The sequence below is a fragment of the Trachurus japonicus genome, chromosome 6, assembly GCF_045865225.1.
Source record: "Trachurus japonicus isolate A0001 chromosome 6, Traja_1.0".
In the NCBI taxonomy this organism is placed as follows: domain Eukaryota; kingdom Metazoa; phylum Chordata; class Actinopteri; order Carangiformes; family Carangidae; genus Trachurus; species Trachurus japonicus.
In genome coordinates this window covers 850829-868982 of record NC_140912.1, presented here as the reverse complement: position 1 = coordinate 868982, position 18154 = coordinate 850829, and the positions used below count along the sequence as shown (strand labels likewise).

Sequence of the window (18154 nt, the reverse complement as noted above, 5' to 3'; positions counted from 1 at the left end):
CTAAGAGTCTGTATCTGCTGTCATCATCCTGCCTCCAGCTGCTAAACACAGTTTCCTACTGAATGTAAATATGACTAAAAGTTAAGTTGTGACACTGCTTCAAATAAATAATCAAACATCACAGACAAAAAGAGGTCCGACATGATTTTGCATGTAAACTGATGAGGTACTAAGAAGAAAAGAGAACTGGTGCTATTATATATTTTTTATATATCAAAAGACCAAAACCAAAAATCAACTGACCTTGTAACAATAACTGACTCACACTATAACAACACACCAGTGAGCCACTGCTGCACAGTGTTCATTCACTGCAATGAAAACAGGCTCTGTAGTTTCCTCTGAGTCATGCCTGCTACTGCATCACACGTGTATCAATCCGCAGCTAAAAATAGTCCTTAACAAAATGATCTTAAGACTGCTATAATGAGTAGTGTTTGCTAGAAATGGCAGCTGCTTTAGTAAAATATCATGTACAGTATAACATTTAACATCTAATTATATATCTGTGACCAGTTTTCAAACCTGCAATTCAATTATTTTCTCTATCAATTATTTAGTTTATTAAACACCAGAAAAAACAGTGAAGACATCTCATTAGAAATATCCTAGAGCACAAAACAGTGTCATCATATTCCTTGTTTTGTCCAACTAACACTCACAAACCTACAAATACTTTATGTACTATACTGTCTGTAAACTATTACACTGCGAGAAGCTGCAATTCCTCCTATCTGAGAGTTTTCTTCTTATTTACACTTCAATCAACATCATCACTGATTTGTGGTTGTGTTTTTGGCCACCTGACAGCTACAGTATTTTTAAAATCTCAGTTTTTGGTCTCCTCCAACTCGGGAGGGAAATATCTGGTTCTGATGCTGAGAGGAAGTGCAGAGCTACAGTACAGTGATGATTCTCAGTAGTTTCCTGACTACAGGTAACCTCTGTATGTAAGTAACAGTTTTTCAATGAGCTGTTATCAACAGAACAATGTTGATTCCAGCAGCTTTAATGATGTGACACAGACAGTAGCGGGGTCACAAACTACTGAGGTCGACTCACATACTGTTGGTTTTGGTCTTTTTGTTTGCAATAAGAAAAAATATAGAACATCACCAGTATCATCCCCGTTTCCTTTGTGTGTGAGGGGTTCACCATAACCAAGGATGTGTGATCAGGGATGAAGAAAAAAAAAGAAAAAAAGAGGCAACTTTATAAAAATCTCTGTAGGCTAGTCGACTAAAACAATCGCCAGTCCGACACAGTGGCTGTTTTTACAGTCTCGTCCTCTTCACTCTGCCTTCTTGTCCTTGACGTCCGGTCCACGCAGAGCCGTCCGCACGCTGCTCCAAACCTCCGTGTACAGCAGAGTGCCCAGGAAGACCACAGCCGTGCCCACCCAGTGCCAGGTGGTGAAGGGGTTTTGGAAGTAAAGGATGGAGAAAATGAGGCTGAGGAACTTTCTCAGCGTCACCACCAGAGTGACGGTGAGTGAGGCGCACTCTGTGGTCAGGATAAAGACACCACGGATACACACGTACCTGAAGGAGACGGTTAAGGCCGACAAACAAGACTAACTATGCAGAATGTACACAAATGTTGATCACATCATATTGTGAAACAAAGGAACATTTTATCACTTTATATAGTCTATAGTGTAAGTTTGTCTTGACTTGTGACTCAGTCGAAGTATCGTGAGAGATTAACTAACTATATACTCACTAATGAACAATTCTCAACTTAAAGGTACATTGTGTAGGAATTACTCCCATCTAGCGTTGCGGTTGTATATCTCAAGCAACTTAATCGTATTTTTCATGCTGCATTCACGTGAAATTGAGCAGACGGCAGACAGACGACAGCCACTGCAGGTAACAGCATAAACAGCCCTCTATGTAAACAAGTGGCCCGTCAGCACGAGGCAAAACAATACACCTGACAATATGTTGTCATGGTGATGTCGTATTGTTTACCTGACCCACGTTTTACCGGCTTTCTCTGGACTTCTGTGACTAAAATGACATCTGGTTTGTTACCGACGGCCGTCTGCCCGACTGCAGGTGAATGCAGCATCAGTGTAACGCTCCATTCCTCCTCACTGCGTTACCGCGGTGACTTTTCACAGACGCCACATCGACCTGAGCCGACAGCTCCGGTGTCTCCGCTGAGTTTCCGTGGTTTCCTACCGTCACGCTGCCACTGAACGTAAAAACATGGCGACACCACATGGCAGCAGCACCGAGCTTACCGTCTCCATGGAGATATGAATGATGTGAACGGCTCATTCAGAGCTGAAAGGAACACTTCAGTTTGTTGATGGGGGGGATTACTGATTAATGAAAAACATACTTTTGAACCAAATAATCGATTTCGATGAATAGATAACAGGAGAAGTTACACAATGTCCCTTTAAGACTAAACTTGGAAAAGCCTCCTGATCTGTGACTGATATAATACTTTATATTGATAATGATATCAAGTACATTATAAAACGAAAAGGTGAAATCCGGCAATCTGATTGGTTGTTAACTGTGAGCGAATAATGAGCGTATCCCACAGCTACTATTCTAAAGCCTTATCACAGCATATCACTCCGCGTCAGGGAAGTATGAATGGAAGTTTGTTGTCATCCATGACTGTCGTGATGTATTGCTTAAATGATATTTGCTGACCCATCTTGATTCTGACTCCTTGAATGGAAACAGTGTGTCTATTTGTTTCTTTGCTCTGAGCACTTCAATGAAAGTGGGACTTCTCCTTCTCAGTTTGTTTCATTTAAATCCATTAAAAAGGGCACAAAAAGGTCAACCTTTCTCTTAAGCATCTCTTAATGTGACTCTGTGGATGTGGAAGCGCTGTAACAGAAGTATATGTTACTGTAGAGAAATCAACACAAGCAGGTAATATCAGAGTTTTTCTGGCAGGATACTGTGTGATGACGTTGATCAGCAGATACAGCCACATTATGGGCATGGTGACTCCGACCACAGGAACGACTGCAGGAGCTGAAAAGAGAAGATTTTATTCACGTCAGGTTGCCAACATAAACTTTCCACCAACAACGTTTATTGAGTGAATTGACGGGACTCACTGCTCTGACTGAAGAGGACACAGTGTCTGTAGATGTCTGTGGAGAGAAGCAGGAAGCCCGGCAGAGGCAGGCAGTGCTGAGAGAGAGATGAGACCAGTTGTCTTCATTAATCAGCTTTTTTTTTATTTTTTATTTTTTATTTTTTTATTTATTTAGCACAAACAATATCATATAAATAAACAACATGAACAATCAACATTACTGGGATGTGCAAAGGGGAGGTATGAAACCCAAGAGGGCTTATATGAAAACCTCACCCAACATATTCAAATATCAAATTAGTTAAAGTTTAAAAACAACATAGGAAAATAATTGAACAATAATGAGAAATAAGTAGAAAAGTGTAGAGATTAAACAGTAAAATATAAGGAAAAAAAATAAATAATAAGAATACGTACATAAATGAATAATACAAAACAAAAATAATGAATAAGCTCATAAGGAGAGAGAGAGAGAGAGAGGGGCGAGAGGGAGAGAGAGAGAGAGAGAGAGAGAGAGGAAAAACACAACAATAATTATCTTATGTTTGATGATACGTGGTTTGACTGATGAGGTACTTTTTGAGAGCCTTTTTAAATGATGTTAAGTTAATAATTTTTTTCAGATAGTCAGGTAGTTGATTCCAGAGACGTGGACCTTGATAACGAATTGAAAATTGACCAAGAGCAGTTCTAAAGAAGGCAGTGTGGAGGTTGGAAGAGTTTCGTGTCTGGTAGCTATGGATTTGGTTGTTGCTTCAATTAGAGGAAACACTTGTTGGTTATTTTCTTGTTAAAGGGCATTTCCAGTCGTAATCAATGTTTACCTCAGATATCAGGTCACTTATGATCAGTTCATTTCATACCATCCATACTCCCTGCAGCGTGTGGACGTTTATATTCGTTTTTGTTCAAGAATCTATAATTTTTTCAATGTTCATTAATTAAAAAATTGTTTTGTGGTCGCAAGTGACGTCCTTTTGACCATCAATTAAATTTTAAAATTCGCCTTACTCGACTTACCGCAGCTTACGCATTGTTCCTTTGCGGGTCAGAGAACAAAACAGGCGTTTGTTTTCTGACCCGGGAAGGAACAACGCAGAAGCCGTGATTCTTGAACAAGAACAAATATAAACGTCCACACGCTGCAGGGAGTATGGATGGTATGAAATTAACTGATCATAGGTGACCTGATATCTGAGGAAAACATTGATTACGACTGGAAATGCCCTTTAAGAGGGTTAGGGCTAGGCTCAAGCTTGAACTTCTCCACAGAAGTTTGGATCTTTAGTTTAGAAGAAAACTCACATTATAGAAGAGAGCCTCCTTGGAGTGTTTGCCATATTCCTTGTACAGTGTCTCCTGGAAAATTCCCATCCTCGCAGACATCAGCAGAGCAAAGGTCAACATGGCGATACCTGCAAAACACAAACGACCAAGAACTCAATTGTTAGTATTAAGTCCGATTTATCCATTTATCACACAAAGAGATCTAAGTTTTTTTAAATTTCCATCACAGTAAATGTGCCAGTGTTGCCAAATGATGAACTTTCAATGACTGAATCAGTCAATCAGCTTGTCCTTATTTAATTGTAAACTATTGTAATTCGTGGTTCATCAAGCAGAAAGGTCAAACATTCAAGTTTCAAGTTTCAATACTTTATTGCCATGTCAACATTGTTGATTGGAAATTGTTTTAGTGGGCTTCACACACTGACATGAAAACATTTACCCAATACAATACATGATAAAATAAATAAAGAATGAATGGTTTCAGTCCCTTTTATGACATCTGAAATTGTACATCTTGTCTTTAGTTAGTTTTTTTGTTTTTTTGTTTTCTCTTAAAAATACAAATATATGCAGGTTTTGTTTCTTTTAACATTACACAACTACAATATGGCAACAGCTATGTTTTGATATGCTGATGTTTTCCTTTCTTCTTGACAATAATAGTAAATCAAGAAATCAATACCAACTGTGTAATGTATTATGTGAGGATAACGATCAGGCGCGGCGTTATGGGTGGGCCTAACGGGCCTGGGCCCACCCACTTGTAGGACTGGCCCATCCAAAATGACAGGGTGAACATAACTTTAGTTAATCTAAGGTTTAATTATTTATTTATTTTTATTTCAGATAACTTTACCACAGGTTTAAATGTGTCAGCATTTGGTGATTTTTATTTAAGCAATATCACACAAGAGGGAGTGCTGTTGTACTGTATATCAGCACGGGTGTGATTCGGTCGCAGATAATCACACCGCAGGGAGGCAGAGGGCAGGCTACGCTGCGTCCCTTTGCGTAACTCTACTGAGTGTGAGCGGCACGTACATTCACGTTGCTTTCGTGACTTGTAAACAAACAGACGCCCCCTCGGTTTTAGCGTCCAGCAGTTTAGCGGCTAATTCAACAGCAGTGATGGATAACTGTACCGGAGAGCCTCAACAACTTCATGAGCTTCATTTGAGGAATAAACGGCAGCTTTTACCTGACGGGAGACCGACGCCTGAGCTACGGTAGCTAACAGCTAGCAGCTAACAGCTAGCAGGTTTTTACCTACTTTTCCTCTCTCCCTCCCTCCCTCCTTTCTTATACACGCACACACACGGCCCAGGTTGTCTGTCATATCTGTTGTAAACCTTGTAATAACAGCTTGTTGAGTGCAGTTAACGTTTGAGTGTGGATTATTAATTGTTAACGGGTTGTTTAATGTGAGTGGTGGTCATCGCGTCCTGATGAGTTGGGTTTTAATAACAGCTGATAACGTAACTGTGTAGATGGCGTGGATTGTGATGAGAAGGTGTTGCACATATTTTAAGACGTAGCCTATCTGTGCAAACCATTGTGCAAAACCTGTTTGTTGTGACTTTTTGCGTGATAAGATGATTTGCCGAATTCTTCTTCCATTCCTGCAGCCTTTTGTCTCAGTGTTAACGATGGCAAAATGTCCAGATATTTTATTACTTTATGAAAATAAATGTCTGTGAGTTAAAAAAGAAGTGGGCTACGCATTTCTGATTTGATTTGGCTTTTCGTGTAGCCTATTTGGTTAAACACATGAGAGAGAGAGAGAGAGAGAGAGAGAGAGAGAGAGAGAGAGCGCTCCACTGGGTGAGCTAGATTAACTTTAAACGGGAGAGAGAGCGGCGCACCGCGCTGTCAAAGCTCGTCTCAGCCATAGGTCTCAGCAGATGTGTGCTTTCAAGGCAATATAGACACGAACGAGTCATTCAGGAATAATTTTCAACTCTATGTAGCCTATGTTAGTGTTATTTTTTCCTAAGTAGTGGCCCATCCAAAATTACTGTGGCCCGTCCAAAATTGAAATCCTGGCGCCGCGCCTGATAACGATAATAAAGAAAATTGAAAAAAAGAAAGAAATTGTACATCTTTGTTATTTGAAGAAGTTATCTAAACCTCTGCTAATTATAAGGGCCTTACCACAATTTGCAGCACAAACAAACACATTAATGCTTTATCAGATAATGAAATTAATCAGTAGTAGCAGACCTTAGAACCAATAAAATATGCTTTCAGTTTGAAATGAGTTTGGGACTCACCTATAAGCCAGTGCATTAAGGCATAAAATCCTTGTTCTTCTGATCCATCATTGGCCACATTCTGCAGATGCAAAACAATACGTCACAAAAAGTATAAAAATAATATACAGGTCCGGAAACTGTCTTGAAGTGGAAGATTATATCACTGCATAACAACTAGCAACATTGTGTGTGTATCAACAATATGGCTTGTTCTGCAGGAAACTCACCACTTGTTTAGCAGACATGATGGTGCAGATGAAGATACCAGCAGACACTAAAGCTATAGACAGATATTTACTGGCTGAGTACCTGCAGAGAGAGAGAGGGCGGGACATAAATAAATGTGATCAATGTGAACATGAGGACTTACTGTGATGTTGTAGACTACAAAAGCTCAGGGGTTAAATGTTTGTTGCAGATGTTTGGAGCCTTTAGAGGAGGCAGAGTTACCTTTTCTTCAGGATGATTATTCCCATAATCATGTTAGCGATTAGTGATCCCTGCAGAGGAACAAGCAGCAGGTTAAACCATGGAGATGGAGATGGAAGGGGCTGGATGGAGGCAGCGAGTGAACGGGAAACATTTGAAAGTGAACAGGAAGAGTTCATACCGATCTGAAGATCATGTGCAGCGGCATGGCGATGTTGAAGTTGAGGGCATAGTTGTTGATGACACTGACTGTGAAGAACATGGTCACCATGATCACATAGTTACTGGGGAAAAAAGAGGTTTGTTTTAGTGTCTGTGCAGCAGGAAACGTAAGAGTCATCAGGAAGTTTGACTCTTACCTGACAGGGATAGCTGGTTTCTTCCTCCCAAAGTTCGTCTCAAAGACGAAACCTTCAAATGCAATGAGTAAAAACTGGGCGAAGGTGACGATGTTCCCACAGCCTGGAAACTCCCTGAACAAAGACAGAGGAGAAGAAAAAACTGATGACCCCACACATTAATATGTTCATGTTTATTTATTCTCTTGTCTCTGGCATTTTTAATATATTCGATCTTGTTTTCTCCAGCCTGTGGATACTTTGTACTGTATACCAATGCTACTAACTAAAATCTAATGAAACCATGTCAATAAGGCTATTAGAACAAACATTTCAATATGAACTGACAAAAGCCTATTTCTTAAATATGCAGAGGTGAGAGAAAGTGATTCATCTCAAGAAGAGTTAATATAGTGCAACAGTCAGTCAAGTAATTGATTGATCAAGCTGTCATCTCAGTTCTACTTTGATTATCTTTCTCTTCTATTATAATTTCAATTTGACTATTACTTTATTTCATTTTATTTTGATCTTGATCTTTTATTGTTTATTACTAGCTATAAGTCAATTGATCTACAAGTGTCAGAAAGCAGCGAGAAATGAACAGCACGTTGTCTGAGTGAAGTCACCAGATTACTAGTAGTATGTCCAAAACACAAATATGTGCAATTAACACCAAAGCAACACAGATAAAACATTACACCTTTGACATTATAATACCAGTTATCAGTAACAGGGTAATTTACTGTGGATGAATCATCACAGCTCTATAATACATGCTGTAAACTGCTGTATATTTGTGTCTGTATTAGGCACTTCGAAAATAAAAATGACCTTCATGATAAATTAACTGTCTTATTGTATTTTGTCTGAAAAGCCTTCACACAGAGCACTGGGGGAATGTTTTTTTAAACCTAAGATGAAGTAACTTTTGGTTGAAGTTAGTTAAACTTTAATGGCTTCATCTTGTTTGTGTAGGCTTGTGTTTAACATCTGCCTTCACAGTCTCTACAGAGGAACACTTGACATGGGCTCAATCACAACACCAACAAACACAGGACAGAGAGAGTGTGAGCCACACAGCTGATTAATGGGAGCTAGATTAGCCCTTAAACTAACACTGTCCACGCCGGGGAATAAAATGCAAATTGATCCAACCACAGTGACTACACCTAGAAAACTAAGACACAGCAACAGCCGCTGCAGCAGAGCTCGGTTACAGACAAAGCTAAGAAACAGCTGTGAAAACTTTTATGCAGTAAACTCGACTTGAGTTCATTCAGAGTCTGAAGTTTGTCACTGACCTTACAAGCAGCTCCAGAGACACCACATTGCTACAGCAGCCGACAAAAACAAGGACAATGGCGAAAACCGTCCCCATGGTGATTAACTGTCGAAAAGACTCGGTGGAAAATGTGTCGCTTTATGTTTCTGACCGATGCATATTTACAAAAAGCAGTGGTTTGACTCTACAGAGGAGCTCTCTTCCTCCGCACAAACTCCTGTTTCAGTTGAACAGTGAACACGTCTGAATCTGAGTTTGCGGTCTTCCTTGTTACCACGGCGGCGCTCATGGGAGTTGTAGTTCATCTGTGACAACACGGAAATTGGTACACAAGTTGTCTTTATTAATTACAAATAATGTGTATTTAGTGGGGCTAAATGTTGGTGAAATATGTAAAGAAATAATGAACAAATAGCAGAAAATAATAAATAGGCGCCGGAGTAATCACTGCGCAGTTGTGACGCTCAAACGTTTGAACGTGCATGCGTCATAACTCCTGCAAAAAAAAAGTAAAGAGCGCTCACTCTGACCGACTTGTTGGATACCAACCTGATACCGACTTGTTGGAGAGGCAGATGACTGGAATGACGAAACTGCACTTTTCCAGATACACAGTCTATTTCCTAAGTAGTTTACTAATAACTTTTAATAACACATCGTGCTGTATACATTGTGGTGAAACAGGCTCAACCTTGTGTGAGGCCCGGTACACAAATTAAATCATTCGAAGTGTTGCTCTTGGTTTTGTTTTGTTTTTGTCTTGTAGCTAATAAAAATCTTTGCCAACACAGAAACATAGTCTCCGCATGTTTTATTCAGTTCCACTCCCAGTCTTTGGTTCCATCACAGACTACGAGTTTCAAGTAGAAAGCATTGTAGACTGTAAAAAGAAAGGCATTGTTGTGTTACATGAGGCGCATGTAATTGTGACTTGTGTACGCAACTCGCTCACATAGACGATCTTTGGTGGGCTACGGGTTTGCGTGGCTCGGGAGGACGTGGCGTAACGAACCGCTAGCTTTGCCTCCTCTGCCGCTGGAGTATCAACAGTTTGGTCGGCGCCGACATTTACAGCAGCGGCTTACATTCCTGCCGAGCTTCGTGTGTTTGATAAAGTGACCAGCTGCCGCCACCATGATCTCACTCACGGACTCACAAAGTAAGTGCAGCTCGTATTGGTATTTATCCGTTGCTCCTTCTCTTTTATTTGTAACATTACCGTTTCTATCTAGTACCCGGTTCAGCTGAATGTGTGACGCTTAAACACCATTGGCTGAGAGCAACCTGACGTCACGTACAACGTCATTACGTTATGGTCTCAGCTCTTCAAATGTGGAGATTTTCTGCTTTACTCTTTAAAAATGAAAGTGAATTGTGTTTTGAGAATTATAGCATTTCCTTTATGGATTGTTTGATTTAAACAAGCATTTATCATGAAGACAGTCTAATGTTCTTTTAATTCTTTAAGAAAGTGATCAGAGTTTAGTGAAAGACTTAAATAATTAGTTTCAGTTCAATACTCGTGGTAGTTTTATATAGGCCTAGTTTTTATTTTGTAAGTTGTATGATGACTTGATCTGCACTCAGTTGTATAATTCTTATTTTAAATACCTTGGTTCTGCTCTGTCGGTGTCAGTTTTTCACAAGTGTCTGTTTCTCCCTGGGACAGTAAATCTTAATTTCACTAACAGCGTTTGACAGCATGTGATGTAACCTTGTGAACTCTTGTTAAAATCTACAGAGATCGGGATGGGCCTGACAGGGTTCGGCGTGTTTTTCCTCTTTTTTGGAATGGTGCTGTTTTTCGACAAAGCGCTCCTCGCCATTGGAAATGTGAGTTGATCAGTGATATGACCATTATGAACATCTCCCTTTCTTCCTCTGATAGATGTCTGACTTGTGATGTTTTGTGTGTCTGTGCTTGTCGTACAGATTCTGTTTGTCTCCGGTCTGTCCTTTGTCATCGGCCTGGAGCGTACCTTCAGATTTTTCTTCCAGAAACACAAAGTAAAAGCCACCAGTTTCTTCCTGGGGGGAGTGTTTGTCGTTCTGATTGGCTGGCCAATCATTGGGGTCGTTCTGGAGATCTATGGTTTCTTCCTCTTATTCAGGTTAGTTCAAACAGAAGGAAGATGAGCTCTCTGTCGTTTCATTCTTGAATAAATGTAAAACGTTTTGGTCTCGTGCTCTTTCACAGGGGATTCTTCCCGGTGGCCGTAGGCTTCATCAGACGAGTACCTGTGCTCGGGTCTTTGCTGCTTTTACCAGGGATCAGCTCAGTGAGTATCACACATCTCATGTCAACCACTAGATTTTGCAGACTGAACATACATTTAAATTATTAAAGACTTAAAACTGTGATTCTGGTGCAGATCAAACACCCTATATTTGACACACCAAATTCACAATCTCCTGACAAAATGTCGGTCCATGAAGACAAACGGTTATCATCATTATTCTATTATTCTGCCCATTATTCTCTTTTTTAATCATTTGGAGAATAAAATGTCAAAAAACAGTATGACTAATTGATTTAATTCAGATTCAACAGCAGCCGACTCTCCGGTCTCAGATTTCTGAGATCCAACATGTACCAAGCCCTGGTTACAGTTCTATTACTATTTTACAGCTTTAAATTCTCACTAACGGTTGGTTAAATGGTTAAATATTAACTGTAACAATTAAAGGTCTGTGAAGCCAGATACTCAGTTTTTACCTGAACACGGGAAACCCAGTTGCTGGAAAAACAAGCTAGAAGTTGATCTTTCTTCTGAGTATTAAATATGATGTGAAGGCTCTGAGTGAGATGTGAGCGCTGACAGTCGTCCTCTTGTGTCGTCGCCTGAGAACAGTGTCACCGTTGTACTGAACTGGGCCTGGTGGGATTCTCCACTCAGTCTGTTGTCTGTGAGGCCTTCAGGTTCATAAAGACAGTCAGTGTTCAGGATCACGTCTCTGTGTTGCGTATCTATTTACTGCACTGTATTCTGCACACCAGACGTTTTACAAACTCTGTTTTTTTCTCACACAAATACCTCAGTGGTTCCCAAACTCTCATGATCTCGTCCTGTCAGTCGCTCCTAAATGAACTCTCAAACTGTGTTCTGTTATTTACATGATTTTCAATGAACTACAAAGTTCTTGCACATCAGGTCTTCCCTTTTCAGATTAATGACCTGGAAACAAAAAAATCCCACTCACTGTCAATGCATCAACAATGTTTAATGTCCTTAAACCTTCATTGGGACTTCCATCCATCCATCCATCCATCCATCCATCCATCCATCCATCCATCCATCCAGACATCCATCCAGACATCCATCCATCCATCCATCCATCCAGACATCCATCCATCGTGAAAGCAAACCCAGGCTTTAACTTCTCACAGATAGCCTATTCTCAAACTTAAAGGGATAGTTCAACATTTTGGCAAATTGGAGTTGGAGTTGAGACTGCTTGCCGAAAAACTGCCCCTGACGGGAACGCGCATCAGCAATTTTGCATGAATTTACCTCTAAAACAACTCTGTCTGGTAACGTTCTGTTATTATCTCATAGCGTGGTGAATGTGCAGGTCACAACTTGTCCACCAGAGCATTTTGGAGTTGTTGGATTGTGTATTTGATGAGTTTGATGAGGGAAACCAAGAAATCCCATTAGCCTCCGTAGCGTAGCTCTGAGCAGCTCGCGCCTCTGCTCCGCCGTTCTAAAAATAGCTTGCACCGACAATTAAAGGTAACGAACCTACTGCTATGACTATAGGGATTATGGCTATGGGCCAATTTGCCAAAATGTTGAACTATCCCTTTAAATGTCATTGTATTTATGGCACCAAATCAAAAGACTCGTTATCTCAAGGCTCATAACAGTGAGGTCAAGATGAGGACTGTGCAAAACGCAAAAACGTCATATTGTGATTATTTGGGCAGATAATGAATGTGATTTCGATGTGAATGATTCTTTTTGCATTTAATGATAAATTATATTTAATTATATTAATTATATTACATTTTCGTGAACGTTGTAAAACCCTCATCTCATGAATAATCCTTGGGTTGTGTTCTGTTTCTTTTTCAGCTTGTGGACAAAATTGGGGAGAGCAACACCATGGTATAAGAGTACCGCAGGAGAGTTTCAGTATTTGTCACAGCTTCTAATAGTTACTGTACATTTGGGTCATTGCCACTCCAGAAAACTGTGAATCCAAACGTCTGCACACAAGACACAAGTTTCTCTGTGGACATTTGACTGGCAGGAAGTCTCTTCTGTCAGGAGGAAATAGTTTTTTGTATGTGTGTGCCACTGGACAAAGTTACCAAGAGATTTTTTTTTTAATTATTCGAATGGCTGGACGCAGGCCTCCTTGTTTTGTATCATTCCTGTCTGATATTTATGGACTAATACTGTGGGACCACTGGACGGAGAGAGCGCGGAGCCAGGGACCTTTCACAGCATCCACTCCTTCAGATCGTGCCTCAACAGTCACTGAGAGCAGGTTTGACTTCCTCTATGAAGTGTTACTGGAATTTTGTACATGACAATAAAGACGGTTGAGCTAAATGTTACATAGGCAAAGAAACCTGAGCTGTTGTGTTGTGGAAAAGGTGTAGGATGTTTGTTGTGGAGAAGATTTACTGTAACTTTTGTACGTGCATACTTGGAATAAAGTGTGTCTTTTATACATTTATTGTTCTTTCTTTTTTTTCAAATATAAAGAGGTTCAACCATGTCAGTCAATTATAGGATTATTAGTAACACAGTGTCTATGGTTACTCGTAAATTACACAGTATAAACAAGGTGATGACCTCCTTATTTCACAAACTCTAGGTTTCCCAGTGCTGTAACCAGTATTTAAAGCAGAAGTAAGCGATCCGGTCGTTTTCGCTAATGCTGCGTTCCAGGCAGGCTTTTGAAATCGTAAATTACAGCTTCAAGTCACAGCTTACGACTTTGTAGCGTTTCAGGCAACCCACTCATGTTTTTCCGACCTGTTTTACCTATGAAAGTCACTATAACGGCCACTCGTAACTTCCGACCTGTGAACTCGTACCAGATCAAACTGATACAACTTCACAGGTCGGAAAAACAGGAGTTACGAGTTTCCTTGAACGCACCATAACAGTCCTCGTCCCTACGTCACCACATTCACGCGCATCCCTTGGCTGCACACACAGCCCTGCATGCCGTTCTCTCTCCTCATTGGATAAAAACTGTAGGATACGAGAAAAGTTTTCTCTTCGGCTCAGAGCAGAGCAGAGGGACTGACAGACCCGTGTTTCGGTCCAAACACTCTATGTAAGTGATTGCTGTCGGAAGATATAACTATTTAAGACTTATATTAACACAAATATATCACTTACTTCTGCTTTAAAACTAACACTTGAGAAATTGAAACATTTAAATAATTGTTGTTATTCCTTTGTTGTGTTTTCTTCCTCTGTAAATTTACAATATGAACAAGCCAATTCACCCGGACAATCCCACTGACTGAGACGGGACAAACTGACTTGACAAACCTGTAGCACAGCACCTACTAGATCCAAAGGAAAGGTTAAGGTAATCATCTTCAACAAATCTTCACTTGACTGACACAACAGAGGCTTTTAAATTTAAACGACATAGTTTTTTCATTACCTCATTACCTCATTAGGTTATGTTATATTATAGTATTATATTTTACTGTCTCAGCAGCTTCTCTGTTCAACTTCTGTTCTGACAAGTCAATTTTCTTTTTAGAAAAGAGAACATCATCCATTTTCTTTAAATTGATATCTAAGTTTAAGTCTGGGATTTTTATATGCAGCTGTCTTGCTCTTGTCATAATAGGAGGCGTTGACAGGCCCATTGTCTTCCAGTCCGTCTCTGGCTGTAAACTGTGGGGTTGTATCATAAGGTGTTTCTTGTATGTAGTGTAGTATGGTTACTCTTTCATATGACATGTAATGACACGTGCAGCTTTTTATAGAAATCATCAACAAGTTCACCATTTGCAGCTTTTACACAATCCTCAGCCTCAGGGCCCCCTGCATGAGTCTACACCCACATACAAGCTGTCATCACATCAGCTTCATTCATAAAACCTCTGCAGTGTCGTCATCGGGAGGTGACCTGCTCGGGAGACTCTGAGTCTGAAAAGTTTAAAGTCTCCCTCGTGGGTCTGTGATTAATGAACCGCGACAGTTTTAACAGCACCTGTCACTCTCGTCAATTGAAATATTATGTGTGATGTCATTAAGCCACCGATCAGCCTCATCACTGACGCTGATAATGAGTTGGTTTGCTTTTGTGTTCATAATTTAAGAGCAGTGAGGAGGACGGAGCACAAATCAAACTTTTACACACAAAGAGGGGAGCAGGGGAGCGCAGAGGACAATCAACGGTAAGATGCCACTATAATCATTATTGTTATTGTTAGATAGTAGAGTTTGCACTATGCTCCATTACAGTCAGCAGTCAGAGATGAATTTGACCTCACACTCAGTCTGTCGCAACTAAAATGTAAATTTCATCAGCTTTATTTTTCTTTTTACTTAAAGTCCACATATTATGTATTCTAAGTATATAGTTTATAATAATTAGTTTTGGGGGAAAATCTAACAATTCTCTATATGTGTGTAACTTGCATGACTAGTATGTGTCGGTGTTTAAACTAATTTCAATCAACCAAGGATTAGAATTTAAATGGTGACACTTTTCAGTCCAACAATTCAGAATTTACAAGCAGCATCTAAATGTTTCATTAATACTTAGATATCCTGATGTCAGCTGAGGCTGGAATAAGCTGACAGAAATCATAATACGACGGTATTGGAGTATAGTATATACAATATAGCTTCCTAGTGTCATTATTAATACATTATGCTTCACTGAAAGGTTGGTGTAGTGCAACTCCTGTGTTTTTGTGTCTGTTCTGTATGGATTAAAACATTTTTTTGGTTTGGTTTGTATCCCCCCCCCCCCCCCAAAAAAAAGAACATTTAAATGGTGTTGGTTGGGATGAACAGCTGTGATTATGAAAATGTTTATATATGCAAATACAAAAAAATATCATTATTTGTATGAACATGTCAATCCTCCACTTTTGCAGAGTTCAACCATGTCCTCTCTAGTCACGTTGTTACTGGTTACCTTGGTGACCCAGGGCTGGGCTGCACCACAGGTGAGTGAAAACATCTGTGAAGGCTGAATTTGATCATGAATGTACAGAAACACTGGAGTGACTTAGACCTGTATGGTTTGTATGATTTCCAGCGGAGGAACTGGACTCCTCAGGCCATGTTGTACCTGAAGGGAGCACGTAAGTTTAACATTTACACTGCTGAAGAATTGTCAAATTCAAATAATCAAATTCAGAGAAAACGGAATTCAATGTTTTCTTCCAGAGGGACACCGCTCAGTGTTGGAGCGCACCAGCAGAGAGGAGGATGACTCTGTACATCTAGGTGGGTCAAAGATGTGTTACACCTATAATCTAATTATAATGATTGATTAATAAAATAAATCAAATTCCAATTTCACCATCAGGCAAACATCCAATATTTCAAATAATAAAATAAAGTAGCCTATTATATTCGTCTATTACATAATTTACAAATAAGTAAAGCCTTATAAAGGAATATTATAAGATGTAACTGATGATTTTATCAATGCTTAATGTTACTAATCCTCTATAGATCAGTTATATTAAAGAAAACAGCTGCTTTGACAGATGTGAAATTTCTCTGTCTGATGTCTTCTCTTCCTTGAGTATGATACTTTTTAGTTGTATTAGCTACAGATCATCAGTTTATTAAGCAATTTATTTATTTTTTATATTATATATTGTACAAAGTATAAGCACATTTCTTTGTAGTGTAAAATTATGTCTTCTCTTTTTCAACTGTCTTTGTTGTGCGTCTCTACAGTGACTCAGGACCAGAGCAGTGGAGGACTGGGTTTGTCTCTCGCCTCCTCCGTCCTCCTGGAGCTGCTGCAGCGAGCTGTAGAAGGTAAAACTACCAGTTCACTTCTCACCGACACACTGCCTGATCCTCGTCTATCATGTAAGACTTGATTTTCCTTTTCTTTCTTTTTGTCTTTTCTGCCTCAGGTGGAGATTATCCTGAGGAGCAACAGCTGAATCTAAACTATTTGTGAAGTTTCCGAGATTCTACTGATTCTTCTTTTTTTTTTTTTTTAGTTTTAATCATGTTTTTCTATGCATCCCTAGTTGCTGTGTGTCTACTTGTATTAAATGTGATAAGTAAACGCACCTTGTCAAGGAGCTGTTTGTTAAATGCCGAACCATATGTTCAGTTTATTTTTATATACAGTCTCTGGTCTATTCTTGGACTGATCTGTTTACATCTCCCTCCTCTTAATGAGCTTGCAGTGTGTGTGTGTGTGTGTGTTGGCCATGGGAGGGATTTCCTTTTACACTAGTTCAACTTGTTAAGCAATTAATGGTGGAATAAAAGTCTGTCAGCTCGGAGCGAGTCGTTCTCACCACAGCGTGATTAACACCAGGCTAAACACCACTCAGTCAGACATCATCACACTGTCCACACCAGGAGTCACTAATAGAGGCGGTCCGGTGAGTTTTATTGGGAATGGCAGCTTGACCGAGTCGTGACTGGATCACACAGAGGTCAGCAGCTGACATGGAGAGTGTAATCCTGCTTTTTAGATGTGAAGAAGAATAAAGAGCCTCTAAACAAAGGTGTCAAACTCACTTTAGTTCAGGGGCCACACGCAGCGCAATTTGATCTCAAGTGGGTCTGGACCAGTAAAATAATAGCAATAACCTATCAATAATAAAAACTCAAATTTTTCCCTTTGTTTAAGTGCAAATAAGTACATTATTTAGATGTTTACAGATAATGAACTATCCTTTTATAAAACATGTTATGAACAACCTGAAATTTCTTGAGCAAAATATGTTCAATTTTACCAATATTATGCCTCTTCTATGTAATTTCCACACTTCATCACACAAATTAATCCCGTGGGCCAGATTGGACCCTCTGGAGGGCCGCTTTTGGCCTGTGGGCCGTACGTTTGACACCCCTGCTCTAAATCAGAAGCAACTATTTCATTTTTGCCTCATGATCACTGCTGACTGGGGGATTTTACAACTATATTGTGTCATTGAAATGATATTGTACAATAAAATGTTGCAGGACTTTTGTCATTTCGTTTACGATTTCAGTGACAAGAAACTTTACAAGTCCTTACTATGTAAAATGAAGGTTTAGGAGAAGACATGTCAAACCTGTGAACTTATATTGTGTGAGAAATGCCCTCATATAAAATTATGTATCATATTTATTGAACCAATGCCAGGACAGATGAACTACACTAAATATGATTGACAGAAGTGTTGAACTGCAAACAATACAACTCAGATGAGGAGAGAGATTACATGTAATAATAAATAAAATTGCCACTACCTTCTTCTCTTTCTGTATAAGGACCACTGTGTGTTATTTGTGGTGGTGAGGCTCCATAGA

At 39.6% G+C, this 18154-nt stretch overlaps 3 protein-coding genes across 3 annotated transcripts; 2 read left to right on the top strand and 1 right to left on the bottom strand.

The window, feature by feature from the left end:
• Nucleotides 1-548: 548 nt before the first annotated feature.
• On the bottom strand, nucleotides 549-8899 carry slc35b4 (solute carrier family 35 member B4). The gene is made up of 10 exons (XM_085778192.1): nucleotides 8686-8899; nucleotides 7403-7516; nucleotides 7225-7327; nucleotides 7065-7114; nucleotides 6842-6923; nucleotides 6633-6693; nucleotides 4378-4487; nucleotides 3092-3167; nucleotides 2930-3005; nucleotides 549-1541 (listed from the first exon to the last, which is right to left on the bottom strand). Exons 1-10 carry the CDS (start codon nucleotides 8760-8762, stop codon nucleotides 1292-1294), a joined length of 999 nt encoding a protein of 332 aa, XP_085634318.1. The 5' UTR covers nucleotides 8763-8899; the 3' UTR covers nucleotides 549-1291.
• Nucleotides 8900-9627: 728 nt separating this feature from the next.
• Nucleotides 9628-13346, top strand: golt1bb (golgi transport 1Bb). Its single transcript, XM_085778191.1, has 5 exons — nucleotides 9628-9825; nucleotides 10408-10499; nucleotides 10599-10777; nucleotides 10864-10945; nucleotides 12743-13346. Exons 1-5 carry the CDS (start codon nucleotides 9801-9803, stop codon nucleotides 12779-12781), a joined length of 417 nt encoding a protein of 138 aa, XP_085634317.1. The 5' UTR covers nucleotides 9628-9800; the 3' UTR covers nucleotides 12782-13346.
• A 2412-nt stretch (nucleotides 13347-15758) lies between these two features.
• Nucleotides 15759-16802, top strand: LOC146985295 (spexin prohormone 1-like). The gene is made up of 5 exons (XM_085780424.1): nucleotides 15759-15825; nucleotides 15918-15963; nucleotides 16049-16108; nucleotides 16571-16654; nucleotides 16756-16802. The coding sequence occupies exons 1-5, from the start codon at nucleotides 15763-15765 to the stop codon at nucleotides 16800-16802; spliced, it is 300 nt and encodes a 99-aa protein (XP_085636550.1). The 5' UTR covers nucleotides 15759-15762.
• Nucleotides 16803-18154: the final 1352 nt, after the last annotated feature.